At 36.7% G+C, this 16,355-nt stretch overlaps 1 protein-coding gene across 2 annotated transcripts in view; it reads left to right on the plus strand.

Annotated features, from left to right (window-relative positions):
• GPLD1 (glycosylphosphatidylinositol specific phospholipase D1) overlaps positions 1-16,038 on the plus strand; it is a 61,213-nt gene extending 45,175 nt beyond the window's left edge. For both annotated transcript variants that reach the window (XM_031946779.1, XM_003760134.4), the window contains 11 exons: positions 1,543-1,653; positions 2,662-2,736; positions 3,255-3,411; positions 4,067-4,208; positions 4,675-4,780; positions 4,867-4,960; positions 8,131-8,307; positions 9,538-9,698; positions 10,384-10,410; positions 10,531-10,581; positions 14,006-16,038. In XM_031946779.1, the coding sequence (XP_031802639.1) occupies positions 1,543-1,653; positions 2,662-2,736; positions 3,255-3,411; positions 4,067-4,208; positions 4,675-4,780; positions 4,867-4,960; positions 8,131-8,307; positions 9,538-9,698; positions 10,384-10,410; positions 10,531-10,581; positions 14,006-14,092 (1,188 nt within the window). In that variant the 3' untranslated portion in view covers positions 14,093-16,038. The remainder of the gene's footprint in view (positions 1-1,542; positions 1,654-2,661; positions 2,737-3,254; positions 3,412-4,066; positions 4,209-4,674; positions 4,781-4,866; positions 4,961-8,130; positions 8,308-9,537; positions 9,699-10,383; positions 10,411-10,530; positions 10,582-14,005) is intronic.
• The last annotated feature ends 317 nt before the right edge of the window (positions 16,039-16,355 follow it).

The following is a 16,355-nucleotide window of genomic DNA, read 5'->3' on the forward strand; positions in this document are numbered from 1 at the left end:
GTCCCAGGTTTGAATTCCAGTTGGATTTCATTACTTTGAAATTCAGTTTCCATATTTGTAAAGTAAGAAGTTAATTTAGATCAGGAGTTGGCACACTACTAACTGAGTGCTGAATCCAGCCCACAGCCTTTTGTTTGGTTTTCACATTTTAAATTATAATGAAAATTTATTCTAAATTGTAAAAACTATTTTTAGCTAGGACTAGAGTAGATTATCTCAAGGGTTGCTTCCACTTCTATGCCTAGAAATTATTAAACTATATTTTTTGTTAAACTGTATTAAACAATTATTAAACTATACCCTTTGAACCAGCAATACCATTACTAGATCTATTTTCAAATATGATTAGGGAAAAAGGAAAAGAACCTATATGTTCCATAAGTGTAGAGGCAAAGAACTGGAAATTGCAGGGTTGCCAATAAATTGGAGAATGACTGAACACGTGATGGAATACTATTAGGCTGTAAGAAATGATGAGTTTGATGATTTTAGAAAAGCTTGCACAAAATAATGAAGAGCAAAATGAGTAGAACTAAGAGAACATTGTATATAGTAACAACAATATTTTTTTAAGAATGAATTTGAATGAATAAGTCATTTTGACTATTATAAATACCCAAATTGCCTATATAGGCTATATGAAGAAAGACAGTATTTATATCCAGAAAAAGAACGGATAAATAGGCGTATGTTTAGAATAACTTTACATAAAATATAAATATATATGTGTGTATATGTATGTGTGTGTATATATACATATATATACACACACACACACATATATGTAAATTCATGTGTAATGATATCCATTTTTAGGGAGAGAAGAAAAAAAAAGAAATTCACATGGCAAACTTTATTATATATTTAAAAGGAATTTCAAATTATATATAATATATTTTCAATTTCATGTGCAATCTTGTTTTTCATACTATGTTATGGAAATACTTATTTTATTTCATTTATTCATTAATATTCATTAATTAAAAATTTAAAATAAATTCTACATCTACATTGATCTTTGAGATCCTTTATAAAAATATCTTAAGTCTCTGAGTCTTTGGTTTTAGACTAAAATTCAATGAAAAAGAGCATTGGTTCTGGAGTGTGAGGACCTAGATTCAAAAAGTATTTATATGACTCAGGGCACTTCCCTTTATTTCCCTGAACCTCAATTTTCTCATTTGTAAGATGAAGGGGATAGACAAGGTGACTTTTAAGGTTCCTTCTAACTTTGATCCTAATAGTGGAAATTATTGGGAACCCCCCCAACTATTCATGAACTATCTGATATCTAGTTATATTACTCTAGCACAGTGTGTGATTCTTTCTGAAACTATGAGCCACATTATATTCTAAAAACTTCAGAAGCAACAGGAAGGTCTTTATTTGCTGCTCCCCTGTTTCCAGGGATCCTGTGCCTTCATCATAGCAGGAGACATTCCAAAAATGTTACTTGGGAAACCAGCATAAAGCAAAAGGTCTTTCTTTTTTTCTTTGAAAGATTATGACTTAGCAAACGGGAAATAATATTTAATCCTTCAGCCCTCAGGTCGTTTTGGGTCTTCCGTGGCAGTATTGGATTTCAACAAGGATGGGCTGCCTGACCTAGCAGTGGGAGCCCCCTCGGTGGGAGCTGAGAAACTCACTTACAATGTAAGGTTACTTTGACCTAGGAGACTTATTTTCTGTCCTTTCTCCTCATCCTACCCCCATTCCTTTCTTCATTTCTGAGGGGAAGTAGGGAATTAAAAAGTCCAGGGATCGTCAGTTAGATTCTGATGTTTATAATCTTCACATAGTAGTATGATGGCCCTTCTTTTCATCATTATCCTACAATGTTAAATACCATGAGAATATAGAGGAAACATAATACATGGTCTTAGCTCTCCAGGCAGTTAAGAGTTTTGTTGGCAAACTCAGGACAATTGGAGAGGAGCAAGTGCATCATGCAGTTCACTTCCAAGGCAGCAACAAGATGCCACAAGATAGTATATGAAAAGTGTCATCCGAGTGGCACAAGCACTATATTACAAGTTCCAGAAGGAGACAGATCCTGGAGGGCCAGAATCATTAGGAAGGGTATCTTGGAGGTGCTGAGAGATGAGATGAGCCTGATGATTGATAGGAGTTCCTTAGGCAGCCTTCTCCCTGTTGACTTTAATTTTTTATCCTAAGGGAACTGATGTCCCTAATTTTGGGAAATGATTAGAGCATTGTAAGTTTGTGAGAGAAGACACTAAACTGCTACAAGAACTAGATCTTTCTCAGGCATCAATAATTATTATTAATTGTTATTCAACATCCTTCAGGCCCTATAAAAGACACACAAAAATTATTAAACACACAAATCTTTTTCTTTTATATCGTTTAATCAATCCATCTGCATTTATTAAGGGCCTGTTATGTGTCTGGCACTGGGTTATGCCTATGAATACAAAGAAAGAAAGGTCAAAATAATTTTATCATTCAGGGAGCTCACTTTCTATTGGGGAGACAACTTGTAGACAAGATACATTTATCAAATGTTATTATTATTAAATGAGATAATGTATATAAAGCACTCTGTAAGGGTTAACCCTCATGAATCTATTGCTATAAGCTATTGCTGTTTTTGAAATCTATATGATACTGCTTCTGATCCATTTTTTGGTCATTATCTAGGGAGCAGTGTATGTCTTTTTTGGTACCAGAAAAGGAAAAATATCTTCTAAACCAAATGTCACCATTTTGTGCAAGGTATGTCCACCTACTCCTAATGCATCTTTGCCATCTGCACTTGGTCTTCCACCAATGTCTCTTTGGGTTAGGGAGATGATTCTGAGTTATTTTAGGCTCTACCCATAAAGCAAGATCTCAAGTGGTCCTACCTTCTAAGCTGGAAAGGCTTCAAATATGGATCAGCTGATGAATTGTATGTTTGCTTTTCAAAGGTCAGCCTAGTTAAACTTGGGGACCCCCAGCTTGGGTTTCAGACTTGAAACCTTGGGTGCAGAGCAGTGATTGTTTGGCCACAGCAATTCATCGAGATCATTTGTTAAGGTATAGAGGGGTTGAAATCTGTATCCGGTGGAGGATGTAGAGGAGTTGAAACCTTCCTTTCAGCAAAGGGATATGGATAACTGATAAAACCCCGGATACTTGGACCATTAAAGTGTGTTTGGCCATTGTGGCCAGATTTGTGGGGCTCCTTCAATTATAAAGAACTCTGTAGACCCCAAGAATTTCTACGTATGTTAAAGAGGTTTTCTTTTTAGGACACATATTGTAACCTTGGCTGGACGCTTTTGGCAGCAGATATTAATGGAGATGGTGCTCCTGACCTGGTGGTTGGGTCACCCTATGCACCCAGTGGAGGGAAGCAAAGGGGGATTGTGGCTGCATTCTATTCGGATTCCAAACAAAATGTCAAAGGTGATGCTTTAACTTCACATGTGGTTTCTTAATTGTGGGTGGGGATAAGGGAGTGAATCTAGAACTCAAAAATCTTAAAAACAAATGTTTAAAAAAATTTGTTTTGAGTATAACTGGGGAAGCATATTAAATAAATCCATTTAAAAACACAAAGGTGATGTTTATTGTAGGCTTGTCCAATCTTCTGTTTGCATCTTCTTATGCATTTATTTTATTTCCCCCATTGGTGAAGAGGTCATATCATTGCCTTAAGCTGGTGATACAGATAAATTCAGACAATATAAAGGACATGATGTATCCAAAGGGTCAAAGTGATATTAGCTTTCAGATATAACTGAAAAGGGTAACCATCTTCTCTTACCATGTACTTAAATGAAATGGGAATTAAGCAAGTAGCATTCTAACAAAGACTTCACTAGGCTATGAAGTGAAATACTATACAGTGTCTAGAAAAGCAGTTATAATTGTTTTTCAGTCCTGGCAACATGACCACACATTTTATTCCTTAATACAAATTGTGAGGGCCATAGTGACTTGAAGAGTGTAAAAGACCTCTGCCCACAAATGAAATCTTTGAGACTTGCCAAACTTTGGAACCTCCAGATTTATAGATTATCACAACCTCCTAATGAAGATGACTGCTGTTGTCTTCCAGATCAACTGAATGTTGAGGAAGCTAATTGGATGATAAAGGGGAAAGATGACTATGGCTGGTTTGGATATTCAATTCATAGTCTCAGCTTAAAGAACAGAACCTTGTTATTAGTTGGGAGTCCAACCTGGAAGAATGTGAGTGGGTAAGTTCTGATCTTGAATTCTAGGCACGGCGTTCCAGTTTAAGCTTATAAAACTGAACATTGCTTCTTAGATTTGTAGGTGTAAGCAAACTCAGTACTTTTAAAAGGGATCTTGTAGAATTTACATTTGATAGATTGTTAAAAGTAGAAACCATTTTAGGGGTTTAGTTTGAGGGCTTTTTTACCTGGAAACAAAATGGGTAGTAGAAAGGGTGCTGAACCTTGTACGTTCACACCCCACCTGTGCAGGTTACACCTGTGTGGCTTTGTATCTCTGCTGTCCCCTGGCAGTTAAGTTTATAAGGGTGCAGGGGAGGCGGGGTATGCATGCATTTCTAGCTGCCTTCTCTTCTTTCACATTTAGTTCAGAAATAATCTTAACTGAATCCTCTGGGGAATCAGTTACCCTAGAGATGCCTCTGCCTGGAAGTGGCTGAATTGCTGAGAATAGTATGATTTGTTCCAGGTTAGACAGCGTGTTCTACATCCGTGATGAGAAACAAAGCATTGGAAAGGTCTATGGCTATTACCCACCGAGTAGACAAAGTTGGTTTACAATTTCTGGAGATGAGGTAGGAGATTCCCTACAAGGAGATTGGCCACGGTATGCTCTGTTAGTATAGAACCATTCCATATTGACAGTATTGCATTTTTTCAGGCAATGGGAAAACTGGGCACCTCACTCTCAAGTGGCGTTGTGAAAGTCAATGGAACCCTAAGACAAGTGCTGCTGGTTGGTGCCCCAACTCGTGGTATGTCAGCATCACTTAATAATGCTTCCTGTTAATAAGATAGCCCTTTGGACCCACAGAATTAAGATTTTAAAAACTCAGCATTTATAAGGAATAGGTCATCTTTTAGAGTGGAGGGCCTTGTTAGCAGATCCTGAGCACTGGTGCTTGCTTCTGAGACAAATTATTTCATTCCCTTCTAGGAGGAAGATTAATCCATAAGAGTCAATGGGTCTTATAAATGACTTTTTTTTCTGAGAATTATTGTCAAAACAGAATTATACCATTAAAAAATGTACTTACATTGCAACATTTTGACTCTGTTGGAATTCTCACCTCGGAGTCAAAAGAAGCGATTCCTAACTTTTAAAAAATGTTTCAGTATCCTATTATTGCTTTATTTTGCAACCTTCACTTTTCTCTGAAACACGCGTCTTTAAATACTATGCAGTTTAATAAATTTATATAGTGTAATTTAATTGTTTATTTTAAAAATTAAAGTGGATTTGAATTCATTTTGTTTTTGAGCCATCCACAATTTCCTTGAGTGCTATAATAATAATAACAGTACACTTCTCTATAATGCTTCAGATTTACAAAATATTTTCCTCATGGTAGTCTTGGGAGTTGAGTAGTTTCCCATTTTATAGATGAGAAGATTTAGTCTCAGAGAATCCATGATCATATTGCTGCTAAATGTCAGAGCAGGAATCTGAGCCTGTCACCTCATCTTGAATCCAGTGCTATTTTACTACAAAAATTACTGTCCTAGGCTTAAATTAGTGAAGAGTCAGAGGAGACATGCACATATGTATTGGAAAGAATACTGGAGGGAGGGAAGTTGATTCTAGTTGATCACTAAGATCTTCTAGTGCTGGAATTCTTTGAGTCTTTAAATTTTTTTTTTTTTTTTTTTTTTTTTTACTAATAAATACATTGAGTATTCATGATATAAATAAGGGGAAAAAAAGAAAATACTGTATTTGTTGTTAAAATGCCTTGTTTGAACACTGACTCTACCATTTTTGCTATCTAGCCTTAGGCAAACAATTTAATTTCCGTGAATCTCATGTTCTTTATCTGTGAAATAAGATGTTTGGACTAGATGACTTCTAAGGTTCCTTTCAGCTTGAAACCTTGAGATCCCAATGTCACTATTCCCTCCATCTCTAGTTTTAGCACTAATATAAATGAAGCCCCTGTTGGTATAGAGGATACTACATATTTCAAAAATGTAACTATCTTGTGAGTTATAAATTAATATGATTTGTTATCTTGATAATAAAAAATATTCCACTTGAGTAGGATTATTCTGAAATTATTAAAATCACATTATAGAAATGCTGAACTCTAACTCTAACACATGTTCCCTAGTGTGGCGAATAATCGTAGTTGTGTCCAACTCTTTGTGACCCCATTTAGGGTTTTCTTAGCACTGATGCTGTACTGATTTGCCATTTCCTTTTCTAGCTCATTTTTCAGATGAGGAAACTGAAGCAAGCAAGGTTAAGTGAATTGCCCAGGGTCATACAACTAGTAAGTGTGTGAGGCTAGATTTGTACTCAAAAAAGAAGAATTTTCCTGACTTTAAGCCCAGCAAGCATTCTATCCATTGCATCACCTAGAAGCTCCTTGTGCATAGTAAGGCAATATTTATTTGATGACACTGAGAATGAGGTGTTCCAAATAAGGGAATTTTTCAGATAACTGAACTCTCTCTTAAGGCATTGATACTTTTTAAAAAAATAATTTTAACCACCTTTCATAGTTAAGCTTTCTACATACTTCCATGCATTAGTAAACAGAGTATAACAAATACTATCTTTCTCAATATCCATTACTAAAGTTAAACTGTAAAACAATGATCTCATCTGTGTTCTTTTCTGAGTCTGTTTGCTCCGATGCTAAGTGGCCCCAAGTTGCTGTGCTTTTCTTGTTAGTATTTTTTGTTCCTCTTTATAAATAATCATTTCTTGCTGCTCTTCTGGGGCTTGTTTTCAAGAAGAAAGTTTCTTTTTTTTCTCTCTCATTTTTTCTAAATACATATAAAGATATTTTTCAACATTCATTTTTATTAGATTTTGTATTCCAAATTTTTTCTGCCCCTCCCTTATCTTCCTCTTTCCCAACATAGCAAGCAATCTGATATAGATTATACAACCTTTTAAATATATTTCCAAATTTGTCATGTTATACAAGAAAAATCAGATCAAAAGAAGAAAAACCATACAAAAAAGCCAACAACAAAAAAAGTGAAAATACTATGCTTTGATCCACATTCAGTCTTCATACTTCTCTCTGAATGCAGATGGCTTTTTCAAGGAAGTTTCTAATGTGCTGTAAACTAAGGCAGTTTTGTAGGCTACCCAAGAAAATCATAAAAATCAAGCTTAGTGAATAAGTTATATTAATTCTATATAGAGTACTAAGTCAGTAGCTCTGAGGTTAAGGGCTTGAAAGTAATTTCAATCTTTGTCTAAGAAACCAGGAAATAAGCATCCTAGTCTTACAATATCCAAGAGTATTGCTAGAATACTAATCATAATGGTAGCACAAAAATGTTCAAGCAAAATAAATCTGAATTTATCTGCAATTAAATGACAACTGTCTTTTTTTTCTTGTCACTCAAAGGTCTTCTTTGTTCGTGTTTTAGATTTATACCTTTTTGGATTATTGAGGTGGCAGGAAGCTCAACTGTTGAATAAATGGGGGTATCAGTGTGTTTATCAAATATTTATATCTTGTAGTAAAAGTCAATTTAGAATTTTCTAAAAACTAGAACTTTCTAGTAATAGAATAGTTGCCTCATAAAGTAGTATCTGTCATTTGAGAGATTCAAGAAATGTCTGTAAGGGATATTATAGAAAGGATTTTTGCACTGGATGGCAGATTAGACCAGATGGTTAATTAAGATTTTTCCCAAATTTAAAATCCTTTGCTCTATTTCATAATATGTGATGTCTAGGGGTAGCTAGGTGGCTCAATATATAGACTACCAGCCCTGAAGTCAGGAGGACTGGAGTTCAAATCTGGTTTCAGACACTTAATACTTCCTAGCTGTATGACCCTGGGCAAGTCACTTAACCCCAATTGCCTCAGGGAAAATAATAATAATAATAATATGTGATGTCTTAAGCCTAACTCTGATACTCTGTAAGTTGTTCCATTTTCATTGTTTTGTATTGTTTCAGACGACGTGTCCAAAATGGCATTCTTATCCATGACCCTGCACCAGGGAGGCAGCACAAGGGTATATGACTTGACAAATGAGACAGGGCCCTCTCTGCTTAGCACCTTCAGTGGGGACAGGCATTTCTCTCGCTTTGGAGGACTGGTGCACTTAAGTGACCTGGACAGTGATGGATTAGGTAAGAAGGGAAACAAACTTCAGCCAAGGAGTCTTATTCCTTCACTCAGTTCCCCAATAGAGGTCCCCACCTGAGCTCAGACGGAAGAAAATTCATGCTCAGAGATGGTGATTTGCTCAAGGTCCACCCAGGTAATGTTAAGGACCTCTGGATGACAATTCTGAACCTAATAAACCCAAACTGAGATGTATAAAAAGAGTGACTTGTCCTCCTTGTGGTCATGTCCAGAATCTCCACTCTATTAACTGATGATGAATAATGAAATGGGAAAAGAACATCTATTTTAGTCAAGCTAAAGTTGGTGTAGATGATTTCAAGGAAGGATAGGAAGTATATTGGGGAAAGGAAATTAAGAGGATCCAAAACAGATCCTCCTAACTCCTTTTTCCTAACTCCTCACCTTTCCAACACTATCCTCCTGGGTCCTCAGACTCAAACTAGGATTCCTCACTTATCTCTCTCACTTTCATATCCAATCTTTTGCCAGGGACGATTTCACCTTTGTGACATTCCTCAATTTGCCCTATTCTCTCCTCTGATACTGCAACCAATTTAATGCATCTTATCACTTCATGTCTGTATTGCAATTGCCTGCTGCTTGTCTCAAGTCTCTCCCTCCTCCATTCTATCCTCCAGTTAGCCAGTAAAGTTATTGCAGATCTGATCATGTTAATGCCTTCTCCCCCTTTCCTCCCTCAGTAAAATCCAGTGGTCCCTATTTCTTCAAGCATCAAATATAAAATGCTCTATTTCTAAGCCCTTCACAATAACCTCCTCCTATTCTCTCCAATTTCCTTACACTTTATTCCCTGACAAGTACTCTTCCATCTAGTGATACTGGCTTTTTGGATATTCTAAGAATAAAAAAAAGTCCATCTCTCTACTCTTGGCATTTTTTCTAGCTGTCTCTTGTCTGTAACATTCCCCCTCTTCTGCTCTGATTATTGACCTCCTTGGTTTTTTAAAAGTCTGAACTAAAACCCCATCTTCTATAGGAAGTCTTCCCCAACCTCTCTTAATTCTACTACCTTCCCTCTGTTAATTATTTCCTATTTATACAGTGTATAGTTTGCCTTGTATATATTTGTTTGCATGTTGTTTCCTCCATTAGACTGTGAGTTCCTTCAGGAATATCCCCAGCATTTAGCATAATATCTGACACATAGTAGGCACTTAATAAATGTTTATCAATTTATTGAGCCATCTCCCTCTTGTGTTTAATGCTTACAGATGAGATCATCATATCAGCCCCTCTGAGAACAGGGGACTTAACAGCTGGGCTTCTCGGTGGGGAGGATGGCCGAGTTTACATCTACAATGGCAAGGAAGCTCCCCTTGGAGATGTCACAAGTAAATGCAAATCCTGGATCTCTCCTTGTCCTGAAGAAAAGGTAAGTCATCAGGTATCCTTCCACAAAATCCTTGGGTAGCTGGCTACTGAGTCCTTAACACAGTCAAATCTTGATGTTAAAACACTTCATAAAGAACTAAATTAATGCCTTCCTGGTGCTTGATAACTATAGGTTTTTTTTTTTTTTTTTAATCACCCATGCTGTTTGTTTCCCAAGCACTTTACTTCCCCAAGAAATCTTTAACAAACACAAAATATGTATGGGGGTACAACCGCATATTGACCTGGGGGGTATCAGAAAGTATCTTAGCATTTCAGTCACAACTCTGACAAGATCACAGGGTCAAAGGCAAGAGACAGATCACTTTGAATGTCAAATCCATAAAGATCTTTTACCTCCTACTTTTAAAATCATAAATTTAAAGCTCGTAATCCAATTCTCTCATTTAAAAGATAAGAAGATGGAGGCTGTCACAAAGGGAGTAAGTAACAGAAAGGCAGGATCTGAACCCAAATCCTTGAAATTTGAATCTATCAATCTTCCCCAGAATCCAGTACATTTTTTTCTTTAGGACTTATTCCTTTACTTCCCATTTTCTGGGCCTTCATAGTCTGGCCATCACACAAAATTTGTTCTTTTGAATCGTGTATCATAATGACTTTAATATTATGTCTCTCTCTCTTTCTCCCTCCCATCCCCTTTCTTTTTTTTTTTTTTTTTTCAGGCCCAGCATGTACTGATTTCTCTAGAAGTGAGTATCTCTTGAATCATTTTTGAAAAAGAAATGAAGACTTTCACTTTTTTTCTATATTAATTTGGTGTAACATGGCAAGTTTTTAAAAATACTACTAACAGGCAAAATGTTTTACAGGAAAATTCAAGATTCGGGAGCTCTCTGGTCACAGTGAAGTCAAAGACAAAGGTGGGGACAATAAATACATACATATATATCTATGTATGTATTTGCTTTCTTTTTTCTTCAATACTAATTCTTAATATTTGGGAAAAGCCTCTTTCAGCCTACCAGTCAATGGTCCACAAGTATTTATTAGTACCTCCTATATTCCAGGCACTATGCTAGGTTCTGGGGATACAAATACAAAGTAATTAAACAACCTCTACTTGCAATGATCTTTTTTTATTAGCTTATGACATCAATCATTCAAGTCGGTAAATATTTATTGTGTGCATATCTCTTTATATCTTCATAGAGATTATTTTGGCAATACATAGGATCATAAATCAGGATAGATCTTTCATTAACAAGAGGCCCAGGGAGGTCAGATGATTTGCCTATACATGTACAGGTAGTGTCAGAGTCGAGATTTGAACTCAGATTCTCTGATTCCAAAAACATCACCCTTGCTGTCCTGAATTCCTCAGAATTGTAAAGTGTGTTGACAGCTCTCTTTTAGGGCTCAGAAAAATCAGGGGTCACTCGTGCATCTAAATTTTCCTATCCCCAAATGCTTAACTTCACATTCTTACATTTTTGGTACAATAGGTGCCTTCAGAACAATGAAATCCTGTGGTTGGCTGGGTTGGGGTTAGGTTAGGTTTAGGTTGCCCTCTACTGGCTGGCTTATATTTTAGGTGCTTCTTTAGTCTATAAACTTGATTTGTACGTGAAAATCTGAACCAGAGGATTTAGAGCTGGGAGAAACTTTAGGAGGGATTTAGTTCAAATGATTCATTTTACTGATGAGGAGACCAGGAAACCAAATGATTTGTCTTCATATTGGTAGGATGTAGGAGAAGAAAAGTATTTTTTCTATTGTACCACAAATTGATTCGAAAGGTTAAATTAAAATGGTTCATTGTGTCAAAGGATTCTGTAATTTACAAAAATTCTTACCTTAGAAACTCTTAAAATATCCAGTTTCTCTTGTGTATTTAAAATTTGGTTTAATTGTACAAAACTCTGACACCACAGGTGTTCCCAAGGAACCCATTTGTTGTGTAAGATGAGTGATATTTATAAATGGATTCTCAATTATTTTTATTGTTTGAGAAGAATCACACAGCTGGTAGAGTTTAGACTTTTGAACATGTCTCTACTTTAAGACCGGTGCTTTCCCCACTGTATAAGCAATTTAGTTGGCAGAGTGGACAAGAGTGTTGAAATTAGAGTCAGGAGACCTGAATTCAAATTTGGTCTTAGGCAGCTGGATGAATCATTAATTTGCCTGCCTCAGTTTCTTCTTCTATAAAATAGGGATAATAATAGCACCTATCTCCTAGAGCTGTTGTGAGTATAATAGCTCATTAAAGCATGATATAAATGTCAGCTTTTACTCTTGCTACTCCTACCACCACCACCAACACCACTACTGGTAACGTTAATTTTTAATATAGAGACCTTACTATATACATTGCCAAGGCCTGCAAGGAGATCCCTTTCAACTTTGAAGTTCTGTGATTCTCTGCTAAAGGAGATACTTAAAATGTGTGCGTGTGAATGGCACACTCTCTCATAGGAACTTACTGTGAACAAAGTGTGATGCAGTGAAAAGCATACTGGCCTTTGAGTCCAAAAACCTGTGTTTGAATCCAAGTTCTCTGACCTCAGAGGCCATTAAATTTAATGCTCTTATTTTTTTTTTAATTATAGCTTTTTATTTACAAGATAGATGCATGGGTAATTTTTTCAGCATTGACTAGTGCTCTTATTTTAAAGATAAAGGACCTAGAGAGATTATTTGCCCAAGTCCATATAGTTTACAGGTGGCAGAGTCAAAATTTGAATCCAGATCTTCTGATCTCACAATTATCACACTGTATTTTTTACACAATTTTAAGGGAATTAGATGAAAGGCATTCTTCACTGAAAAGCCAATAGTCTTTGATCTGAGTTTTCCTAGAAGAGATCAAGATTCTTCTCCTACTACTTAGTGAATGCTACACAATGCCTTATGCTAGAGATGGGGGAAAAAACTTATTGTTACTGTTGTTGAATATCTGATTCTCTGACCCCATTTGGCTTGCATATTACTTCTTGTTTCAAAAAATCAAAATTATCCTCAAATGATAATTTATAACCACTAAAGATATTCAAAAGAATGGATTGCAAATTCTGAAGGCATTCCAAAGGATATCCTTTATTAAAACAAAACAAAAACAAAACCCCAAAACAAAAGCAAAACCCCCCAAATTCCACCAATATTATTTTATAGTCTTTCCTCACAGGCCACTTTATTAATAATCTACCCCTTTTTGAAACCAGCACTATTCTGGGCTCCAAGGGCCCTGGGTTATATGCTGGTGATATGGTACAGCCCCTGGGGATGATGCAAGTTCTAACTGAGTCAACCCTGTTCCCATTGTCAATCTTATCACACACCAAGGGAGACTACATTCCTGGGACTGTTTTATCTAGTCAAAAATGACTAGGACTTGACCAACCCACCAATTAATAAGGACCCTGCAGATAAGGAGCCCTTTCTTTCCCTGAGGAGGTACACTAGAGATACACTTGTCCTGTAAGTAACCTGTTGATCAAAGCATTACAGACCACTGCTAGATCATCTTGATCTGCTTCCTACACCTACAAAAAACTTTTGTTTTTCACATTCTGAACCACTCATCCAGAGAGGTGTTTCATCACTGGGAGCAATGATTATTATTAATGTTACTGCCTTTTATTCTTTCTTTTCATTTCTTTATCTTAGACCTGGAAAGGAATCAGCTCTTTTCTCAATAGAATCTTACTGTTTTGAGGATTATGTACTTATTGTAATGCTGGAGAAACTGAGGCAAGATAGAGATTAGAGAGTTTTTAATATTTTATTTCGATTTCTGAGAGGGACGGATTGTCTGGAGGCAGATCAGAGTCCATTTTGCCCCCAGGACCAAATTATACTTTAGTCTTAAAATATTCAGTATTGAATGTGAGATTCCAATGATTTTTATAGGGCTTTAGCCATCAGGGGTGACAAAGATAAGGGATGGAGTCAGAACACTGTTGAGCAGGAATTTCCAGGAAGGCACCATCACTCCAGTTCTGACAGATTGGGAGGTGAGGACCATAAATTCTTGATAACTTAGGAAGACTTAGGAGTCAGGATGTCTGAAAGAGAAGATCTCTTCCTTATCTGAGATTAAACATTTACAGTTTATGACCCTAGAGTAGCTAGCCCTAAGTTATATCAGTCCTAATATTCAAGAAGGGGGAAGGGTGCAACCAGGGGGATTGAGGCAGAACAGTTCAAGGAATTGAGGTAGGACAATTTAGGTAAACTAAGGCAGGACAATTTAGGGAAACTGAGGCATAACACTATGATCCTTTGGAATTGTGGCTGAAATCCCAGTCCTAGAAATTCTGACTGTCCTTTATTGTGTTCTCACAGAATCAAGTTGTTGTTGCTGCTGGGAGGAGCTCTATGGGAGCCAGACTGGCTGGGACGCTTCACATCTACAATCTGGGAGTTGACTAGAGACCTCACTGTTTCCCTGCCCACCTCCTTCCTTTCTCATGGAGAGGCCTCTGAAATACGGAGAAAATGACACTTCAAGTGGAGCCATTTTGAGTATCATTTAGGTGGGGCTCCTGGGGAGGTAGAGAGAAGACAGGAAGTTATCAGGAAAATGGGAACCGTGAAACCTTCAATTACATGACTCGACCATACTTCGAAGCATCAGAAACTCCTCTTGCACACATCCCCCTTTCCAAATCTGATTCCTTGTTTCCCCTCACATCTGATGTCTTCCTTTTCTTTTGAATTTGTTGTTGAGGACTCTGGTTCAAATCTGAGGTCTACCATTATCCTTACGTGACCGTGAGAAAATTACTCTTCCTAGGCTTATTTCCTCATCTATAAAATGAGGGAGTTGGGCTAGGTGGCTACTAAGGTCTCTTCCAGATCTAAATCTAATAGCTGATGACATCTTGCCAAACCTGTTTCCTCCTCCTACTTATCAGTTTAGACATTCCCTGTTTATGAGATGGTCTTCTTGTCCTTACCTATTTGGCCAGCCTTGAAAATCTGTTTCTTCTCTTATGGAAGTTCAACTGATAACTAAGGAGAGGGCATAAAGAAAAATTGGGAGAGTGGTAGAGAAAGGAATTACAGGATCTGATAACCTCAAAATCCCAAGACTTAAGTAATGTGTGGCTAATGATATTAGCATGTAGAAGTTCAGTGAATAAGCAACAAGAAAAAAATCACTGGTTCAACTGTCAGAAAAATTGAGCTCAGATTCCCCCATTTACTGACATTTCTAAATTCTTTTAGTATGAATTATTTTAGTGTTTCAATAGGTTTGTGATCTCATTAATATGGATATTCACTCCAACAAAGTAAGTGATTATCTATTCATGCCCTCCCATCCAGGGCAACTCATGAATTCAAAAGAATTCTTTTCATTAAGAATTGTTTTCCCCAAGGACACATACAAGTGAAAAGCAAATATCAAAAACTGAAGATAATGAGGTTTCTCTGCAGAGAATGCTGCAGAGCCAAGGATGAGATTAGACTAAGACCTCAAACTATCATCCTTTCATTTCTCTCTTAGAAGCATCTTAAAGTGGATTGTTTAGACAAGAGTTGCCCCAGTAATAATGGAGAGACTGGGTGGGTGGTCAGCACCATGAGCAGCCAGGCAGAGTATATGGAAATAGCCTACAGTGAAGCTTGAATCCATATGGGATCAGGATAGGACTGGATGTTCCAGGTTCTCTTAAAGCAAACTGTATTATCTACCACAGACTGCATTTAACTGCAAGTACTGAGAAATCTTAATACTCACTTTAAAAGTCATGTATGACAATAACAATAAAAGTAAACATTGTCCAACACAGACTACTTAAATGATCAGCCCGAGGCAACTGGGATGGGGGGAGGACAGAGAAAATAACTTGGAAAAGGTGATATGCATGATGATAGTACCAGTTGTTCTCTATACTACCCATGGAGGAGCTGTGCCCCTGGTGAGATCATCACAGAGGTATTTTAGGTTCTCTAAACACTTCAAGCACAAGTCATTATAAATATGAGCAATATTTCCTACATTTTCTAATACCAAAATTTAGGATAAGAAGAGGTCTCAAGTATAATACAATTTAAGAATGAGGGTAGTAAAAGTGAAGAGACAAGTAAAAGGCAAAAAGGAATTTGATAACTCTATAGCTACACCTATGAAGAATTTAAAGTGGTTTCTGACCTAGGTTGGGAGTCCTAGGGGAAAGGGGGGGTAAACTCTTTCCTGGAAGAGTAGTTGCCAACAAGAAACTCCATGTTACCTACTCAGTATAAAAACAATAGAAACAAAAACTAATACACAAAAGTCTACAGATATAATTATAACCCCTGGCACTTCACGAGAATTCTTAAACATTCCTTAAACTGCATTACAAATAAAATATTGCTGAATAGACAAACTACTCAGACTACTATTCTGTGTGTTGTCTTGTATTATACTGATTTGTATAGAGCTTTTATTAATTCAGAGGAGATCTGGTAATCAGATGACAGTTAACTGTCCAACAGGGGTGAGTCCTATAGCTAATGATTTAAGTATTCCTTATTAAGCAGTTAACTCCTGGAGACTAGGCATTAAGCTAGATAAAGTAAAGCAACTAATGTAAGTCAAAGGAGATACAAAGCAGGCCTGTCTAGCAAGATGGTCTTTTATTATTATTTCTCCAAACCTTTATCACTATGCTTCACAGAAAAGCTTTTTCTTTGAATATGGCCCATA

The sequence above is a fragment of the Sarcophilus harrisii genome, chromosome 1 (genome assembly GCF_902635505.1).
Source record: "Sarcophilus harrisii chromosome 1, mSarHar1.11, whole genome shotgun sequence".
NCBI classification, from domain to species: Eukaryota; Metazoa; Chordata; class Mammalia; order Dasyuromorphia; family Dasyuridae; genus Sarcophilus; species Sarcophilus harrisii.